The sequence below is a fragment of the Adiantum capillus-veneris genome, chromosome 24, assembly GCF_014529385.1.
Source record: "Adiantum capillus-veneris isolate H3 chromosome 24, ASM1452938v2, whole genome shotgun sequence".
NCBI lineage: Eukaryota > Viridiplantae > Streptophyta > Polypodiopsida > Polypodiales > Pteridaceae > Adiantum > Adiantum capillus-veneris.
This window is the reverse complement of record NC_140954.1, coordinates 91,561,503-91,579,750: the sequence shown is the minus strand read 5'-3', so window position 1 is coordinate 91,579,750 and position 18,248 is coordinate 91,561,503. Positions and strand designations below refer to the sequence as shown.

General features: G+C 43.5%; 1 protein-coding gene across 2 annotated transcripts in view; it reads left to right on the top strand.

Moving 5' to 3' along the window:
* Nucleotides 1-17,883, top strand: part of LOC147426758 (Ribosomal protein L4/L1 family) — a 91,336-nt gene extending 73,453 nt beyond the window's left edge. Inside the window, exons 3-8 of one of the 2 annotated variants that reach the window (XM_086499021.1) lie at nucleotides 14,825-14,973; nucleotides 15,092-15,199; nucleotides 15,329-15,448; nucleotides 15,527-15,703; nucleotides 16,153-16,263; nucleotides 17,578-17,883. In XM_086499021.1, the coding sequence (XP_086355147.1) occupies nucleotides 14,825-14,973; nucleotides 15,092-15,199; nucleotides 15,329-15,448; nucleotides 15,527-15,703; nucleotides 16,153-16,254 (656 nt within the window). In that variant the 3' untranslated portion in view covers nucleotides 16,255-16,263; nucleotides 17,578-17,883. Of the gene's footprint in view, nucleotides 1-14,824; nucleotides 14,974-15,091; nucleotides 15,200-15,328; nucleotides 15,449-15,526; nucleotides 15,704-16,152; nucleotides 16,264-16,429; nucleotides 16,923-17,577 lie in introns of those variants that run through there. The other variant, XM_086499020.1, reaches the window with a different exon arrangement.
* The last annotated feature ends 365 nt before the right edge of the window (nucleotides 17,884-18,248 follow it).

Genomic DNA, 18,248 nt, shown 5'->3' with positions numbered 1-18,248 from the left:
GGAGTTCCGTGCCTAGAGATATTGGCCCCAAAGATTGGCGCCCCTTTCGGTATTTCTTTATGTATTAATCAATGTTCAAAGTACAAGAGAGCAATTAGGGTTTCACTCTCAGACTCTGCGTCCAGATGCCCTGCAGAGTGAGCCCAAACCGCTTATTTATTGTTTACAAGGGATGCCAAAAGCAGAGCCCCAAAAGCTTCCAATCAAAAGCAAACTCAATTTCTCTCACAAACTCACTTGAGTTTTAAAAAATCAAGCAAGGGAATTCTCTCTCTCCCTCTCACACAAATTGCGTAGCCAAAATAAAGCAAAAGCTGCAATTTCAGCGCCGCAATTTTCGGAGAATTCCGTACGATGCCACATCATTAGGCCAGCGCATTTCACGGAAATTTTGTCCTGTTGCTAGGGTTAGGGTTAGGGTTTAGGACAGGTTTTAGGGTTAGGGTTAGGGTTTTTGACAGATTTTAGGGTTTGCAGGTTTTAGGGTTAGGGTTTGCAGAATTAGGGTTTTCAGCAGCTCGGCTCCCGAGGAGACACGTCATCACTTGTGACATACCCCCCTCTTTAAAGCATTGTGATCGCCCTCGATTACGCCTGCAAAACAGACAGAGGCCATAAACCGTCTTAGCAGACACTGACTGTTAGTACCTACGTACTAGGAACACACATCTAGCACATGTACCAATCGACAGTCACATCACACGACATCACAGGACATCACATGACATTCAACATTCATTCGGATTTTAGACCATGATTTATTGGCAATGTAGCTAGCAATCGCATCTAGATCCAATCGGGACCTCATCGATGTCCGATTGACTAACCCCTATTGCAACCATGTCTATTCGAGATCAATCAGACCAACATGCTGCAGTCATTTCGTCTATCAATTCCTGCACTTAAATGAAGTCAAGAACAAATCAGTATCATAATCAAGAATTCCATTTCATAAAGTCATACAGCAGAATACTGTCAGCTTTCAGTATCCTTGAAGCTCAAAGAGACATCAGGGACTCTAGTATCTAAATCAAGGCATCTGTTGACAAAGGAGCGGAGTTACTCCCCTCTTGTGCGTCCCATTGCACTAGATCTCCGGCCAAGTTGAATTCTGGGTTCCATTTGAAGTAGACTATGTTAAACCAAAAGTATCGAGGTAAAGTTTCACAATCTAAGGAGTATCTGCTAGGTCCTCCTCCTCCATCCACTTCGCATCCAATGCAGGATATTCTTGAACTTAACCAAGAACCGCCTTCGGACTTTACCTTTATTCTTCGTATCCTTATGTGCCAAAATCTGTTCAGGAACAAGGATCTCCTCGTTTTCTTCCACTTCGGGTTACTCATCAAGCTCCCTATCATCAGGCACATCACCTTTAAAAGGTTTCAAGAGACTCACATGAAATGCATTGTGAATCCTCCAAGTATCTGGCAGTTTCAATCGGAAGGAGACATCATTTATCTTTTCAGTGATCTGGAAAGGTCCGTAATATCGCATACTAAGCTTTGGAAAAAGCCTCTCCTTTCGCTTTTTCTTTCTTAGGCGTGCCTTCTCAAAGCGTAAGAGCACCCAATCATCCTCCTTCAATTTCAAGTCGCGACGATGGCGATCTGTTGTCTTTTTCTGTCGTTCTTGAGACTTCTGCAAAGTCTCGCGAACCTTGGCAAAAGCCGTATCCAAGTCTCGCGTATATTCATCCGCTTCAAAGATCTTATCTTTCGTGCTTAGGAAGGGTGGAACCTTTGCAGCACCTTCAACAATCTCAAATGGCACCTTCCCGTCGAAGAGTGTATCGTGTTATTGTAGGCAAATTCCACCAAAGGTAAGTACTTTTCGCATTGAGTCGTCCGATCTGAGATATAGACTTCAGTAAATCTAGAACCACTGAATTTGCAATCCCAGATTGCCCATCAGTCTGCGGGTGAAACGATGACTAGAACTGCAACCGCGTGCCAATATTCTCCCAAATTTCCTTCCAAAACAAACTTGTACATCTGGGGTCTCTGTCGGAGACAATTGTCTCAGGCATGCCATGTAATCTGAAGATCTGGGCCACAAACAGTCTCGCTAAGTGATCCGGCTTGACTGTTTTCTTCACTGGAATGAAATGAGCCTGTTTGCTAAATCTGTCAATAACAGTCCAGATACCATCGCGACCACTTTGTCTTCTCGGGAGATAAAAAATGAAATCCATTGCAATACTTTCCCAGGGGCGGGTGGGTATGGGTAAAGGCTGTAACAATCCCTGTGCTTAATGCCTGTCAAACTTGACCTTCTGGCATACTAAGCAACTGCGGACAAACTCTTCCACATCCTTTTTGAGTCTCGGCCAAAAGAAGTATCTCTCTACCCCTTTTATGGTGGTAGGAATGCCGCGGTGACCCATAAAAGGTGGACAGTGGCATTTAGTCATAAGCTTTTCCCTCAACGGCTGTGTAACGCACAACATGTTTTTTCTCATCAAGTAGCCTCTCGAATGGAATATCCAGCTACTGTCTCCCCATCCAGTATCCGTGTGAAAACGTCTGCAAAATTTGTATGTGTGGCATACTGGTCGACCATATTCTCGAAGCTCCTATGATGTATCGTGGAAATAGCCAGAACCAACGACTTCCGAGACAAAGCATCTGCCACCACATTCTTCTGTCCCTACACATGGACAGTCTGGAAGTGAAACTGTGACAAGACGTTCGCCCACCGCATCTGCTTTTCCGAAAGATGCTTTTGTGACCAGAAGTAGCGCAAACTCTAATGGTCTGTAAAGACGGTAAAATCCGCTCCGAGTAGGTAATGCCGCCACTGAGTGAGAGCATTGATAACTGCCAAAAGCTCTTTCTCATAAATCTGTGCTGTCATCTCCGGCGTTGAGAACAATTGGCTCTCGTAAGGAGTGACATGGCCTTCAGACTACGACCACAAGCATCACAATATACTTCAAATGACTTCTGCAAGTCCGGCAAAGTCAAAACTGGTCATATAGTCAATTTCTCTTTCAATGTCTGAAAGGTAGTCACCTATGTGGATCCCCACGCGAAAGGGACTCCTTTCTGTGTCAAGATATGCAAAGGGGAAGCAACCTCTGCAAACTTTCGAATGAACCGCCTGTAGTACGAACACAGTCCCAAGAAGCTTCTAACCTCATGGACATTCTTCAAATCGAGCCAATCACGGATAGTCTCTATCTTGGCCGGATCCATTTGCACTCCTGTTGCTGAGACAATGTGTCCCAAAAAGTGTATCTTTGGTAGGAAAAATTCACTTTTCTTTGCATTAATCACTAACGTGTGATCTCGTAATGCTTGAAAGACTTGAAGCAGATGATCTTTGTGTTCTGCCTCATTCTTGGAGAAAACAATGATGTCGTCAAAGAAAGTGCCAACAATTAGCTTGTACTCTCGAAAAATCGTGTCCATCATCCGGTTAAATGTTGCAGGAGCGTTGGTTAAGCCAAATGGCATCACGAAAAACTCAAATTACCCAAAAGTCGTTTAAAAAGCTGTCTTGTAGACGTCTCCCGGCACATTCTGATATGATGATATCCACTCTTCAGATCAATCCTGCTAAAGCACGAGGATCCCTGTAATCTGTCGAGTATGTCATCGATCCTAGGAATCGGAAATCTGTTCTTGAAGGTGATTTTGTTGAGAGCTCTATAATCGATGCACATTCTCCAAGATCCGTCTTTCTTCAAAACCAACAACATTGGAGAGCAATACGGTGAAGTACTAGGCTGGACAAGACCCTTTTCCAAGAGGTCTTTCACTTGGTTCATAATCTCTTCATTCTGTGCTCGGCTCACACGGTAAGGTGGCGGGTTCGGTGGTGTGCTTCCAAGTATCAGATCAATGGTATGATCTTCAAGACGAGCAGGTGGTAACTTGCTTGGTAGGCCCTCTGAGAAGCAATTGGCGTGAGAGTGGAGAAAATCTTGGCGTTCTTTATCAAGTTTAGACATATTTGGCCTATCCTTATCGCTCAATTCTCTCATAAAGATCGAGTAAACAAACAGACTGGATTTCATTAATGTAGAAATGGCCGATGCCGATACAATAGGGACAGACTCGCCCTTTAGTTTAATATCAAGTACAATGGTTCTTCCCTTCTCTGTAGTCAATGTCGCTTTCCTCGCTCGATAATCGACCACGGCGTTGTTCTTGTGGTACCAGGGAATCCCTAAGAGAACATCACAACCCTTTAAAGGCATTATGAAAAAGTCCTCATGCCCCAAATACCCCTGACAATGCAACCGAAGTTTGCCAATGATAGGTGTAATGGCTACGTCCGTGCCGGGTAATGCTAGAACTGCCTCCGCAAGTGGTCCCATCCGATTGGGAGTGATCTCGAGCCGCGCTGCTAATTCCGTTGAAATGAAGTTGGCCTTGGCTCCTCCATCAAAGAAGATCAAGGCCTCTTGATCTTTCACTTTGCCCCAAGCTCGGCAAGTTCTGTACTCTCGTCCATGGTGTTGGGATCGGTACCCACACAATCTGGAACCAGTCCTGTTTTCATCTTGCCTTTTTGTCCACGTTCCTCAGCTGCTCTCGAACGCTCTGGCCTGTTGTCGTCCTTATCATTTTGTTCTTTTTGTGCCTTTTTAGGGCACTTCGCGGAGATATGTCCATGTTCCCCGCATCCAAAGCACTTCCCCTCCCTGATGAAGCGAGCTCGCTCCTGAGGAGTAAGCTTGGGTCGTTCATCCTTCTTCTCTGGGTTGCTCTTTCTCTTTCTACTTTCATTCCAAGAAGTCTGTTCGGCTCGTTGTGTCATGGCTTCATCTGTGGGGTAGGTCAGACTGCTAGAGTGAATGGCAAAGCCCCCCTTCGCATGACTCATCAACTCCTGAATAGAAGCTGACTTCTATTCCAAGCAGTGATCTCGGATCTCTTTAGGTAGACCCAAGGTGAACGGCTCAATCTGTTCTCTGAACGAGATCTTCTTGAATGAAGAGGCGGGTAGAAAAGAGCTCCAGAATCTCTCGCAATAAGCATCCACTGTATCTCTCTTGGTCATCTGAAGATGGTTCCAAGCAGCTCGTATATCGCGTTCATACTCTTGCGTCAACCAAGAAGAAATAAAAAGCTTCTTAAATTTCAGCCATTTAATTGGCGCAGTCTTGTTTAAAAGAAGCGTGGACCACCAATTTCGAGCATTCCTCTTAAAATAAGAGGCAGCTCTCCGAATCTTGGAGTGCTCTGAGTAGCATCCTCCCGCGAAAGCGATGTCAAATTGCTGTATAAAAGACAAAGCCTTCGAAGCATCTGTATATCTTGAAAAATTGTCAAATTTGATCAACTGTCCACCTTCTTTTTAAACTCTCGGACTTTCTTGCTTTTATCTTCCAGAAAGGCATACTGGTTGGCTTTATAAAAATTCTTCTTGTTCGCATAAAATTTTCTGTCATCGGAGTCTGAACTGTCTGTAGACGAGTCCTCTGTAGAACTGTCAGTCACTGGGCCAAATTTAGACTTCTTTGCCTTTTTCGTGCCCTTTCCGAAGCGTTGTTTGTTGCTTCGCTTTTTGCCTTTTCTGTCTTCTTCGTTCGAATCTGAAGAGCTAGAAGACTTGTCAGAAGAAGAAGAAGAAGAAGAAGAAGAACTGGGTACTCATTCAAAGCGAACACGCTTCTTCTGTTTCTTTGCTTTGTCAAATGTCGATTGACGACCCAAATAACCCGGGAAGTCAATGCCTTTCTTTTGCTTTTTGCTGTGCTTTTTGGCTTTCTTCTGCACGTCAAAAAGCTGAGCAATCCGTGCATCAACCACCTCTTCTAATTCCTTCTCTGAATAGTGCTTGTGATCAGAAGGTTTCTTGAGAGCGGGTTTCGGGGGTGGTGGTGTGGTTTTCTGCCACTGCGCATACACTTCCTGAAAAGAGGTCTCGCTCATATATTTTGCCAATTTCGGGTCCTTTGCAAAACTGAGCATCATCTTTGTTGCATTGCCGATCAATTGACGATGCTTCATCTCTCGTTGCTCTGCCTGAGTAGGCCGAGGCGGGCCATACTCTCTGTCGGAATCTTTGTTGTGATCCCTGCCCGCATCTCCAGATGCAGAGGGAGTCGACTGATCCTTGTGTGAAGCCATAGGTGCCGCGGAAAAAGAATTTGGGATCGGATTTCCCATAGAAGAGAAATCGGCCGTGCTCTGATACCATTGTAACAGATTTGGACACTCCAAGTCAGGAATCAATCACGACAACACCAAATAACCACTTCAAAACAATTCACAGATCACACTAGATTTGCACTGGCCCGGCGGAGTTCCGTGCCTAGAGATATTGGCCCCAAAGACTGGCGCTCCTTTCGGTAGTTCTTTATGTATTAATCAATGTTCAAAGTACAAGAGAGCGGTTAGGGTTTCACTCTCAGACTCTGTGTCCAGATGCCCTGCAGAGTGAGCCCAAACCACTTATTTATTGTTTACAAGGGATACCAAAAGCAGAGCCCCAAAAGTTTCCAACGAAAAGCAAAATCAGTTTCTCTCACAAACTCACTTGAGTTTTTAAAAATAAAGCAAGGGAATTCTCTCTCTCTCTCTCTCTCTCTCTCTCTCTCTCTCTCTCTCTCTCTCTCTCTCTCTCACACACACACACACACACACACACACACACACACACACACACACACAAATTGCGTAGCCAAAATAAAGCAAAAGCTGCAATTTCAGCGCCGCAATTTCTGGAGAATTCCGTACGATGCCACGTCATCATGCCAGCGCATTTCACGAAATTCTGTCCTGTTGCTAGGGTTAGGGTTAGGGTTTAGGACAGGTTTTAGGGTTAGGGTTAGGTTTAGGGTTTCTGGCAGATTTTAGGGTTTGCAGGTTTTAGGGTTAGGGTTTGCAGAATTAGGGTTTTCAGCAGCTCGGCTCCCGGGCAGACACGTCATCACTTTGTGACAGTTCTGTCTTTTTCAATCTGTTATAGTTTTGCCAGTTTGCTCATGGTGGCTTCGAGAAAAGGTCTTATGGTGTATTTGTTCCTTGCAATAGTAGAGGGTTTACTACAACTCTGAGTTGTGAGTTGTGACTCTCGACTTGTGGTGTGCTTGAATCTTACAACCTTTCGTGACATTTTAAGTGCCCACTGCCTAGCTAGCTTTTTCAAAGTAAGCCTACATACACTTTTAAAAACTACAAGGGTTTAGGTCACGTTTCTTGTGACTTTGAACTGTCTGGCACACTTTAGCTTCTGCTGGACTTAAACCATGTTCGATGTGACGTATATGTGTCACATTACACACACTACAATGGAAGTTTTGACGATGTTGTACCATCATTTATGTCAATTGTCAAGCTGTATAGCTGATATTGCATTTAACTGTTCGTCATATAAAATCACACTAAAGATCAGCTTACATTGAACTTTAAGCTTTAGCAAAGCTGAAATGGAAACAAAGATTCCATGGAGCAGATATGCAAGTTCAGCCTTGTTTGACGGTATTAGTACGTATTTCAACATACATTAGACAGAACATACTGTTTATGGTCTGAACTACAACGAAGCTGAAATGAAAACAAAGTTGAGCCTTGAAAGCAATTATGAGAACTACGTGCGATGGTTGAAGCTTACAAATGCCATAGAATACCACTAGCTCTTACATAAGAGTAAAAGTCAGGACAACATGATCCACTACCACCCCAACTGGCTTAGGGCCCATAACAAAATCATCAATACATGGAATGAAACTGGGTGTAGTTGTAACAGACTTGGACACTCCAAGTCAAGAATCAATCACAACAACACCAAATAACCACTTCAAAACAATTCACAGATCACAATAGGTTTGCACTGGCCCGACGGAGTTCCGTGCCTAGAGATATTGGCCCCAAAGACTGGCGCCCCTTTCGGTATTTCTTTATGTATTAATCAATGTCAAAGTACAAGAGAGTGGTTAGGGTTTCACTCTCAGACTCTGCGTCGAGATGCTGTGCAGAGTGAGCCCCTCACCGCTTATTTAAAGATTACAAGGGATGCCCAAAAGCAGAGCCCCAAAAGCTTCCAGAACAAAAGCAAAAATTCTCTCTCTCTCTCTCTCAAGAGAGTAAAAATAAAGCCATCAATTTTTTTCTCTCTCTCTTGGCCCATGTGTAGAGAAAAGCAGCACTTTGCGTCGCTCAAAAGCTGGATTTTCAGCCCGTAAAATCCGTCGCATTTTTTGGAAATCCGTACTGCTTGCCACGTGGCATTTGGCCGCTGCCTGAAATTAGGGTTTCAGCCAGCAGTTAGGGTTAGGGTTTCCAGAAATTAGGGTTTCTGCAGATTAGGGTTTCTGGCAGGAATTAGGGTTTCTGCAGCTTAGGGTTTCTGGCAGAAATTAGGGTTTCTGGCAGTTTCTGCTCTCGGTAGCCACGTCATCACTTTGTGACATACCCCCCTCTTGAAAGCATTGTAATCGTCCTCGATTACGCTTGCAAAACCAACAGAAGCCATAAACCGTCTTAGCAGACACTGATTGTCAGAACCTACGTACTAGGAACACACATCTAGCACATGTACCAATCGACAGTCACATCACACGACATCACAGGACATCACATGACATTCAACATTCATTCGGATCTTAGACCATGATTTATCGGCAATGTAGCTAGCAATTGCATCTAGATCCAATCGGGACCTCATCGATGTCCGATTGACTAACCCCTATTGCAACCATGTCTATTCAAGATCAATCATACCAAAATGCTGCAGCCATTTCGTCGATCAGTTCCTGCACTTAAAAGAAGTCAAGAACAAATCAGTATCATAATCAGGAATTCCATTTCAGAAAGTCATACAACAGAATACTGTCAACTTTCAGTATCCGTGAAGCTCAAAGAGACATCAGCGACTCTAGTATCTAAAGTCAAAGCATCTGTTGACAAAGGAGCGGAGTAACTCCCATCTTGTGTATCCACTGCACCAGATCTTCGGCCAAGCTGAATTCTGGGTTCCATTTGAAGTGGACTATGCTAAACCAAAAGCATCAAGGTAAAGTTTCACAATCTGAGGGGTATCTGCTAGGTCCTCCTCCTCCATCCACTTCGCATCCAATGCAGGATAGTTCTTGAACTTAACCAAGAACCGCCTTCGGACTTTACCTTTAATCTTCGTATCCTTATGTGCCAAAATCTGTTCAGGAACAAGGATCTCCTCGTTTTCTTCCACTTCGGGTTGCTCATCAGGCTGCTCATCATCAGGCACATCACCCTTAAAAGGTTTCAAGAGACGCATGAAATGCATTGTGAATCCTCCAAGTATCTGGCAATTTCAATCGGAAGGAGACATCATTTATCTTTTCAGTGATCTGGAAAGGTCCGTAATATCGCATACTAAGCTTTGGAAAAAGCCTCTCCTTTCGCTTTTTCTTTCTTAGGCGTGCCTTCTCAAAACGCAGGAGCACCCAATCATCCTCCAATTTCAAGTCGCGACGATGGCGATGCGCTGCCTTTTTTTGTCGTTCTTGAGACTTCTGCAAAGTCTCGCGAACCTTGGCAAAAGCCGTATCCAAGTCTCGCATATATTAATCCGCTTCAAAGATCTTATCTTTCGTGCTTAGGAAGGGTGGAACCTTCGCAGCACCTTCAACAATCTCAAATGGCGCCTTCCCGTCGAAGAGTGTATCGTGTTATTGTAGGCAAATTCCACCAAAGGTAAGTACTTTTCCCATTGAGTCTTCTGATCTGAGATATAAGACTTCAATAAATCTAGAACCACTGAATTTGCAATCTCAGATTGCCCATCAGTCTGCGGGTGGAACGATGACGAGAACTGCAACCGCGTGCCAATGTTCTCCCAAATTGCCTTCCAAAACAAACTCCTAAATCTGGGGTCTTTGTCGGAAACAATCGTCTCAGGCATGCCATGTAATATGAAGATCTGGGCCACAAACAATCTTGCTAAGTGATCCGGCTAGACTGTTTTCTTCACTGGAATGAAATGAGCCTGTTTGCTAGATCTGTCAATAACAGTCCAGATACCATCATGACCACTCTGTGTTCTCGGGAGATCAAAAATGAAATCCATTGCAATACTTTCCCAGGGGCGGGTGGGTATGGGTAAAGGCTGTAACAATCCCTGTGCCTTATGCCTGTCAAACTTGACCTTCTGGCATACTAAGCAACTGCGCACAAACTCTTCCACATCCTTTTTGAGTCTCGGCCAAAAGAAGTATCTCTCTACCCCTTTCATGGTGGTAGCAATGCCGTGGTGACCCATAAAAGGTGGACAATGGCATTCAGTCATAACCTTTTCCCTCAACGGCTGTGTAACGCACAACATGGTTTTTCTCATCAAGTAGCCTTCCCGAATGGAGTATCCTGCTACTGTCTCCCCATCCCGTATCCGTGTGAAAATATCTGTAAAATCTATATCTGTGGCATACTGGTTGACCATATCCTCGAAGCTCCTATGATGTATCGCAGAAATAGCCAGAACCAACGCCTTGCGAGACAAAGCATCTGCCACCACATTCTTCTGTCCTTGAACATGGACAATCTGGAAGTGAAACTGTGACAAGATGTTCGCCCACCGCATCTGCTTTTCCGAAAGCTGCTTCTGTGACAAGAAGTAGCGCAAACTCTGATGGTCTGTAAAGACAGTTAAATGCGCTCCGAGTAGGTAATGCCGCCACTGAGTAAGAGCATGGATAACCGCCAAAAGCTCTTTCTCATAAATTTGTGCTGTCATCTCTGGCCTAGAGAACAATCGGCTCTCGTAAGCAATGACATGGCCTTGCATTAAGACCGCACCCAGACTACGACCACAAGCATCACAATATACTTCAAATGAATTCTGCAAGTCCGGCAAAGTCAAAACTGGTCCTGTAATGAATTTCTCTTTCAATGTCTGAAAGGCAGTCACCTCTGTGGGTCCCCACGAGAAAGGGACTCCTTTCTGTGTCAAGATATGCAAAGGGGAAGCAACCTCTGCAAACTTTTGAATGAACCGCCTGTAGCACAAACACAGTCCAAAGAAGCTTCTAACTTCATGGACATTCTTTAAATCGGGCCAATCACGTATAGTTTCTATCTTGGCCGGATCCAATTGCACTCCTGCTGCTGAGACAATGTGCCCCAAAAAGTGTATCTCTGGTAAGAAAAATTCACTTTTCTTTGCATTAATCACTAACTTGGGATCTCGTAATGCCTGAAAGACCTGAAGCAGATGATCTCTATGTTCTGCCTCATGCTTGGAGAAAACAATGATGTCAGAAAGTGCCAACAAATAGCCTGTACTCTCGGAAAATCCTGTCCATCATCCGGTTAAATGTCGCAGGAGCATTGGTTAAGCCAAAAGGCATCACCAAAAACTCAAATAACCCAAAAGTAGTCCGAAAGGTTGTCTTGTAGACGTATCCCGACGCAATTCGGATCTGATGATATCCACTCTTTAGGTCAATCCTGCTAAAGCACGAGGATCCCTCTAACCTGTCGAGTATATCATCGATCCTAGGAATCGGAAATCTGTTCTTGATGGTGAGTACTAGGCTGGACAAGACCCTTTTCCAAGAGGTCTTTCACTTGGTTCATAATCTCTTCATTTTGTGCTCGGATTACATGGTAAGGTGGCTGGTTCGGTGGTGTGCTTCCAGGTATCAAATCAATTGTATGATCTTCAGGATGAGCAGGTGGTAACTCGTCTGGTAGGCCCTCTGAGAAGCAATTGGTGTGAGAGTGGAGAAAATCTTGGCGTTCTTTATCAAGTTTAGACATATTTGGCCTATCCTTATCGCTCAATTCTTTCATAAAGATCGAGTAAACATGAGAGTATTCATTTTTCGATTTCGTATTTAGCTTACCTGAGGACTTAAGAATGTGTTCCGTTAGAAGTTGTTGTGTGAAGTTTGATTTCTAGGATTAAGTTTTTAAGATGTCTTATCCTTCTTTTGCTTAAAGTTGAGTACTTGTTTTAAGCCAAGTAAGTTGCGTCATCTTATTTTACACATGTTTTTTCTAAGAACGTTTTTAAGTTAATAATGTTTTGTTTCGTAGCAAACTAAGTGATTTAGTTAGTTTGTTTGTTTGTTTTTGCTTTTCTTGTGTCCCTTGCTTTTATTGTTTTATGAGTGCTTTATTCCCTCTTATAATTCGTGAGTTCAGACTATTCTGAACTTATGAAGGTATATCGAGTAAACAAACAGATTGGATTTCATTAATTTTGAAATGACCAAAGCCGATACAATAGGGACAGACTCGCCCTTCAGTTTAATATCAAGTACAATGGTTCTGTCCTTCTCTGTAGTCAAAGTCGCTTTCCTCACATGATAATCGACCACGGCGTTGTTCTTGTGGTACCAGGGAATCGCTAAGAGAACATTACAACCCTCCAAAGGCATTATGAAGAAGTCCTCATGCCCCAAATACCCCTGACAATGCAACCGAAGTTTGCCAATGACAGGTGTAATGGCTACGTCCCTGCCGGGTGCTGCTAGAACTGCCTCCGCAAGTGGTCCCATCCGATCGGGAGTGATCTTGAGCCACGCGCCAATTCCGGTGAAATGAAGTTGGCCTTGGCTCCTCCATCAAAGAAGATCAGGGCCTCTTGATCTTTCAGTTTGTCCCAAGCTCGACAAAGTTCTGTACTCTCGTCCATGGTGTTAAGATCGGTACCCACACAATCTGGAACCAGTCCTGTTTTCATCTTGCCTTTTCGTCCACGTTCCTCAGCTGCCCTCGAACTCTCAGGCTTCTCGTCGTCCGTATCATTCTGTTCTTTCTGTGCCTTTTTAGGGCACTTCGCGGAGATATGTCCATGTTCCCCGCATCCAAAGCACTTCCTCTTCTTGATGAAGCTTAACTGGCGCAGTCTTGTTTAAAAGAAGTGTGGACCACCAAGTGCGAGCATTCCCCTTAAAGTAAGAGGCAGCTCTCCGAATCTTGGAGTGCTCTGAGTAGCGTCCTCCAGCGAAAGCGATGTCAAACTGCTGTAAAAGACAAAGCCTTCGAAGCATCTGAGTATCTTGAAAAAATCAAATTTGATGGAGTGTCCACCTTCCTTAAACTCTCGGACTTTCTTGCTTTTATCTTCCAGAAAGTCATACTGGTTGGCTTTATAAAAATTCTTCTTGTTCGCATAAAAGTTCCGTCATCGGAGTCTGAACTGACTGTAGACGAGTCCTCAGTAGAACACTATCAATCACAGGGTGAGATTTAGACTTCTTTGCTTTTTTCTTGCCCTTTCCGAAGCGTTGTTTCTTGCTTCACTTTTTGCCTTTTCTGTCTTCTTCGCTCGAATTTGAAGAGCTAGAAGAACTGTCAGAAGAAGAAGAAAAAGAAGAAGAACTGGGTACTTCTTCAAAGTGAACACGCTTCTTCTGTTTCTTTGCTTTGTCAAATGCCGACTGACGACCCAAATAACCCGGGAAGTCAGTGCCTTTCTTCTGCTTTTTGCCGTGCTTTTGAGCTTTCTTTTGTGCGTCAAAAAGCTGAGCAATCTGTGCATCAACCACCTCTTCTAATTCCTTCTTTGTATATTTCTTGTGAGCAGAAGGTTTCGGGGGTGGTGTTGTAGTTTTCTACCACTGCTTGTGCACTTCCTGAAACGAAGTCTCGCTCATATATTTTGCAAATTTTGGGTCCTTCGCAAAATTGAGCATCATCTTTGTTGCATCGCTGATCAATTGACGACGCTCCATCTCTCGTTGCTCCGCCTGAGTAGGCCGAGGTGGGCCATACTCTCTGCCGGAATCTTCGTTGTGATCCTTGCCCGCATCTCCAGATGCAGAGGGAGTCGATTGATCCTTGCGTGAAGCCATAGGTGCCACGGAAAAAAAATAGGGGATCGGATTTCCCGTAGAAGAGAAATCGGCCGTGCTCTGATACCACTGTAACAGACTTGGACACTCCAAGTCAAGAATCAATCACGACAGCACCAAATAACCACTTCAAAACAATTCACAGATCACAATAGATTTGCACTGGCCCGGCGGAGTTCCGTGCCTAGAGATATTGGCCCCAAAGACTGGCGCCCCTTTCGGTATTTCTTTATGTATTAATCAATGTCAAAGTACAAGAGAGCGGTTAGGGTTTCACTGTCAGACTCTGCGTCTAGATGCTCTGCAGAGTGAGCCCCTCACCGCTTATTTAAAGATTACAAGGGATACCAAAAGCAGAGCCCCAAAAGCTTCCAGAACAAAAGCAAAAGTTCTCTCTCTCTCAAGAGAGTAAAAATAAAGCAATCAATTTTTTTTTCTCTCTCTCTCTCTCTCTCTCTCTCGGCCCATGCGTAGAGAAAAGCAGCACTTTGCGTCGCTCAAAAGCTGGATTTTCAGCTTGTAAAATCCGCCGCATTTTCCGGAAATTCGTACTACTTGCCACGTGGCATTTGCCTGCCTGAAATTAGGGTTTCAGCCAGCAGTTAGGGTTAGGGTTTGCAGGAATTAGGGTTTCTGACAGAAATTAGGGTTTGCAGGAATTAGGGTTTGCAGTAATTAGGGTTTCTGAAGATTAGGGTTTTCTGGCGGAAATTAGGGTTTGCAGGAATTAGGGTTTCTGGCAGTTTCTCTTGGTAGCCACGTCATCGCTTTGTGACAGTAGTCATGACACGGTCCATTGTACTAGCTCCATGATGATGGGGGAAACAAGTGAAACCGCTCGACTCAAGGAATCGGTAGTCCAAGCTGCCCAGCCTCAGCCCAAAAGATAGTGTGTATACTTTAGCGGAAGAAATATGAGCTGTACATTGTGTACTTTAAGGATTTATCTTCCTCATTGGTAACTTTTATGAAAGTGGGTACTGGTGATGGTTCTTGAAAGTGCATTACAAGATTGCCTTCCAATCCATTTAAGTTTTTTTCTTGAAAATGGTTTTACTATTTCCAATTTGTGATTTTTTAACCTTTCAGGTTGTTATAATGATATTGAGATGAAGGTGACAAATTTCAACAATGAAGATAAGGGTACAGCCTTACTTGCTGGAGATGTTTTTGATGTTCCAATTCGTCGAGATATTGTTCATCGTGTGGTGGTTTGGCAGCTGGCAAAACGCCGACAGGTGATCAAAATTGCAGTTTTTGCTGTTCAGTTTTTTCTGCTAGTCCTGTGGTCCAGGATAGAGTTGAGGAAAATTAAATGAAGCTTGCACAAACTGAGATCAATGTTACATATTCCAGGGCACCCATTCAACCAAGACAATCAGTGAAGTAAGTGGGACTGGAAGGAAACCATACAAGCAGAAAGGAACTGGTCAGGCTAGACACGGAACTTTGCGAGGCCCACAGGTAGAGTTATGTTTACATGCAGGGAGCTGAAGTATGTGTTATTGTCTGGGTTTAACTGTGACTCTTCAAAATAGAAATTTCATCAGGTCTTCTTTTGCCTTTCATTGTTAAATTTCTTACTGTGGACAGTTTAGGCATGGTGCTAGAATGCATGGGCCCAAGCCTCGGGATTATTCTTATACTCTTCCGAAAAAAGTGCGAAGGCTTGGACTTAAGATAGCACTGTCAGCTCGTGTGGCTGAGGGCAAGGTTATTGTTTTGCGTGTCGCTTTTCTATGTGGTTTTATCCTGATGTGTATTGAAGATTTTTATTTGACCATGTTGCAGTTATTGATATTTGATGATGTTAGTCCTTCAAGTCATAAGACGAAAGAAATGGCAAAATACATCGAAGGGATAGAACAGTGCAAGAGGGTTTTGATTGTTGATGGAACTGACAAAGTCAATACACTTTTATGTCGAGCAACAAGCAATTTATATGCTGCTGATGTGTTGCCAGCCAAGGTATGTGCGTTTTTGCAAGAAAAATACGATCTCACAATTCTCCGCAAGGCTTCAATGCTGACATATACAGTCCTTAGGAGCTCCAGCCCCACTAATTCCCTGTTTCATGATGATGGAGTAGGGCGTATTGTTACTTACAACAACACCATCCCCCCCCCCCCCCCCCCCGGTGCCACCACCACCACCAAAAAAAGAAGAAAAGAAAAAAAGAAAAAGAAAGAATAATAATTTCATGTGCTTTTATCAATTAAATTGCTGATTGCTACATTCTTGAGGGTAATGAGATGCCTCTCAAATCCACTTTGTTTCTCTACATCAACATTTATTTGCTTTTGCTTCGTACCTTGTTGTACATTTTCAGCGATGATAAACTGCATCAAAGCACTCTCGTCTGAAATGTACATATGCATTAAGTGAATACTAAAGAGACTTTCAACTGATAACTGCAGGGACTGAATGTCTATAGTATTCTTCAGCATGATGCGTTGATCATGTCGCTCGATGCCATTCGCCTTATTGAGAACCGTATGCACACACCAATCAATCGCTAAAGAGCCAAGGTCAATCAGCCTCTCCCTCTCTCTCCCCTCTCCCTGTGTGTGTTTGTGTGTCTCTCTCTCTCTCTGTCTGGCTGCGCCCACTTGCACATGCTGCTTGGATAGAAAAACAATCAATACATATCTTGTAGCGGTAATAGCTTCTAAAAAGTTGTTATTACTTGTGTAGCGTTTTGGGTCTTATCACTGAATTGTTGCTGCTGAGGTGTTCAAGAGAGAATGACATGGCGATTGTGACCATAAGGTGAAAGCAGCTCATAACAGGTCAAGACACACCTCCCAGTTTACTCCCATTGGAAGTCGCTGCTGATGCCATCAAGTGTCCGGCAGAAGCTGCAGCACCTTAAATAGAGTTTTCTAGTGCTCGATTTGTATGGCTGGCATAGAGATTTTTCTGTTTCCTTTTTTGCAAAGCTGTTTTTCATTTTCTTTGTGTTGTCAATTGCCGTTGTCATCATACTGGTGCATGATGTAAGGAGCCATGCAGAGAAACTTCTTGCAGCCCAGGTCTTTGGCCCACAGATTGTTTGACAAATGGGCTGTAATTTTCTTGATAGAAAGGGAGGTTTATGCTCAATAAGTATACGCAGGAAGCAGGAAGATCTCATCTTGACTACTCTAAAAAGTTATGAATAGCATACATAGTTATGTAGTTTATGGCAGGGGCTATTTAAAATTTTTGCAAGCACTGTGATGAGTATTCCGCTTTGTAGCGTTCGTTCTGTATTGTCGTCTGCGACTCTAATGTCAATAGATTATATCAGTAGTTGGATTTTATTCTTGATGGGTATTTGGATTGAACCAAAATTCATGAGATGATGGAAGGCAATCAAGGCAATCTAGCTTTCATGAAAGGCACTTCAGGCCTCTGGAAGCCATTTCCTATTTCATGCATTTTCATAGTTGTTTGTTGGTCTCCTATTCAATTAAATCTCGAGAGACGTTTATCAGGCTTAAAATTGGTTCAGTTTACAGAACTTAGCCATTTCCATTTACATTTCTTGTTTATTTGACTATGTATGCTTTGATTTGGCTGCTCGCTTGTATAGATGTGCTATATTGCTCACAAAAGTCAAAAGACAATTATGTAATTGACAGGGAAATCTTCTCTTTATGGAATGGGGCTGTGCTTTTTGGCAGTTTTGTGCGTGTAGGTGAGTGTGTAGTTGGGAAAGGAAAGTTGACAAAAGGGGGGTCGGAAGGGCGTGGAATTGTGTCTGTGTGTTGGTCTCTTGGTGGTGAGCTGTTAATTCATTAGGAATGTAGAAATATAAGCTTATGTATGATGACAAAATTTCATGATTTGGTGTTGCATAGGGCATGGTTGGGTAGGGTGGCCGACCAAGATGGGAAGTCTAGCGAGGAGCATGCTAATGGGATAATGGCAAAAGCTGGAGGGTCAAGGCCACTCGTGCAGCCCCATAATTTTACCTTTAAAGATGTTAGGATATGAAATTCACAAAAGAGAAGAGACTACTTGTTACCATACACGTGGTAGTGATGTATTTGAACACACTTAAGACCACGGGGTCAAATTTTTTCCTAGGTATATATGCCCATCACTCTAAGGCCAACTCATTTTTCATTGTGCACTAAGCAATACATACTCTCTCTTGCGTGCCTCGAGCTTCTTCGTCTTCTCCAAGCTGTGTTTCCGTGCAATCCTATTTCTAACAATTGGTATCAAACCAGGTTGCATCCAGTCGCTAGCACACGCATTCTAACTTTCTCAAATATTCAGCGAGTTTTTGTGACTCGTACTCGTTCAGGTTCTCGCCATGCATCTTAGATTTTGGTTGTTTCTAGCTTATGTGATGTAGAGGAACCTCTGCCTTTTGATGAAGCCCATAATTCAGAATATTGGTTGGCCATCATGTATGATGCACTAGAAAATGACACGTGATTTGCCACCTGACAAAAAGACCATTGGTACAAAGTGAGTTTACAAGTTGATACGCAAGCCGGATGGTGAGATTAATTGCTATAAG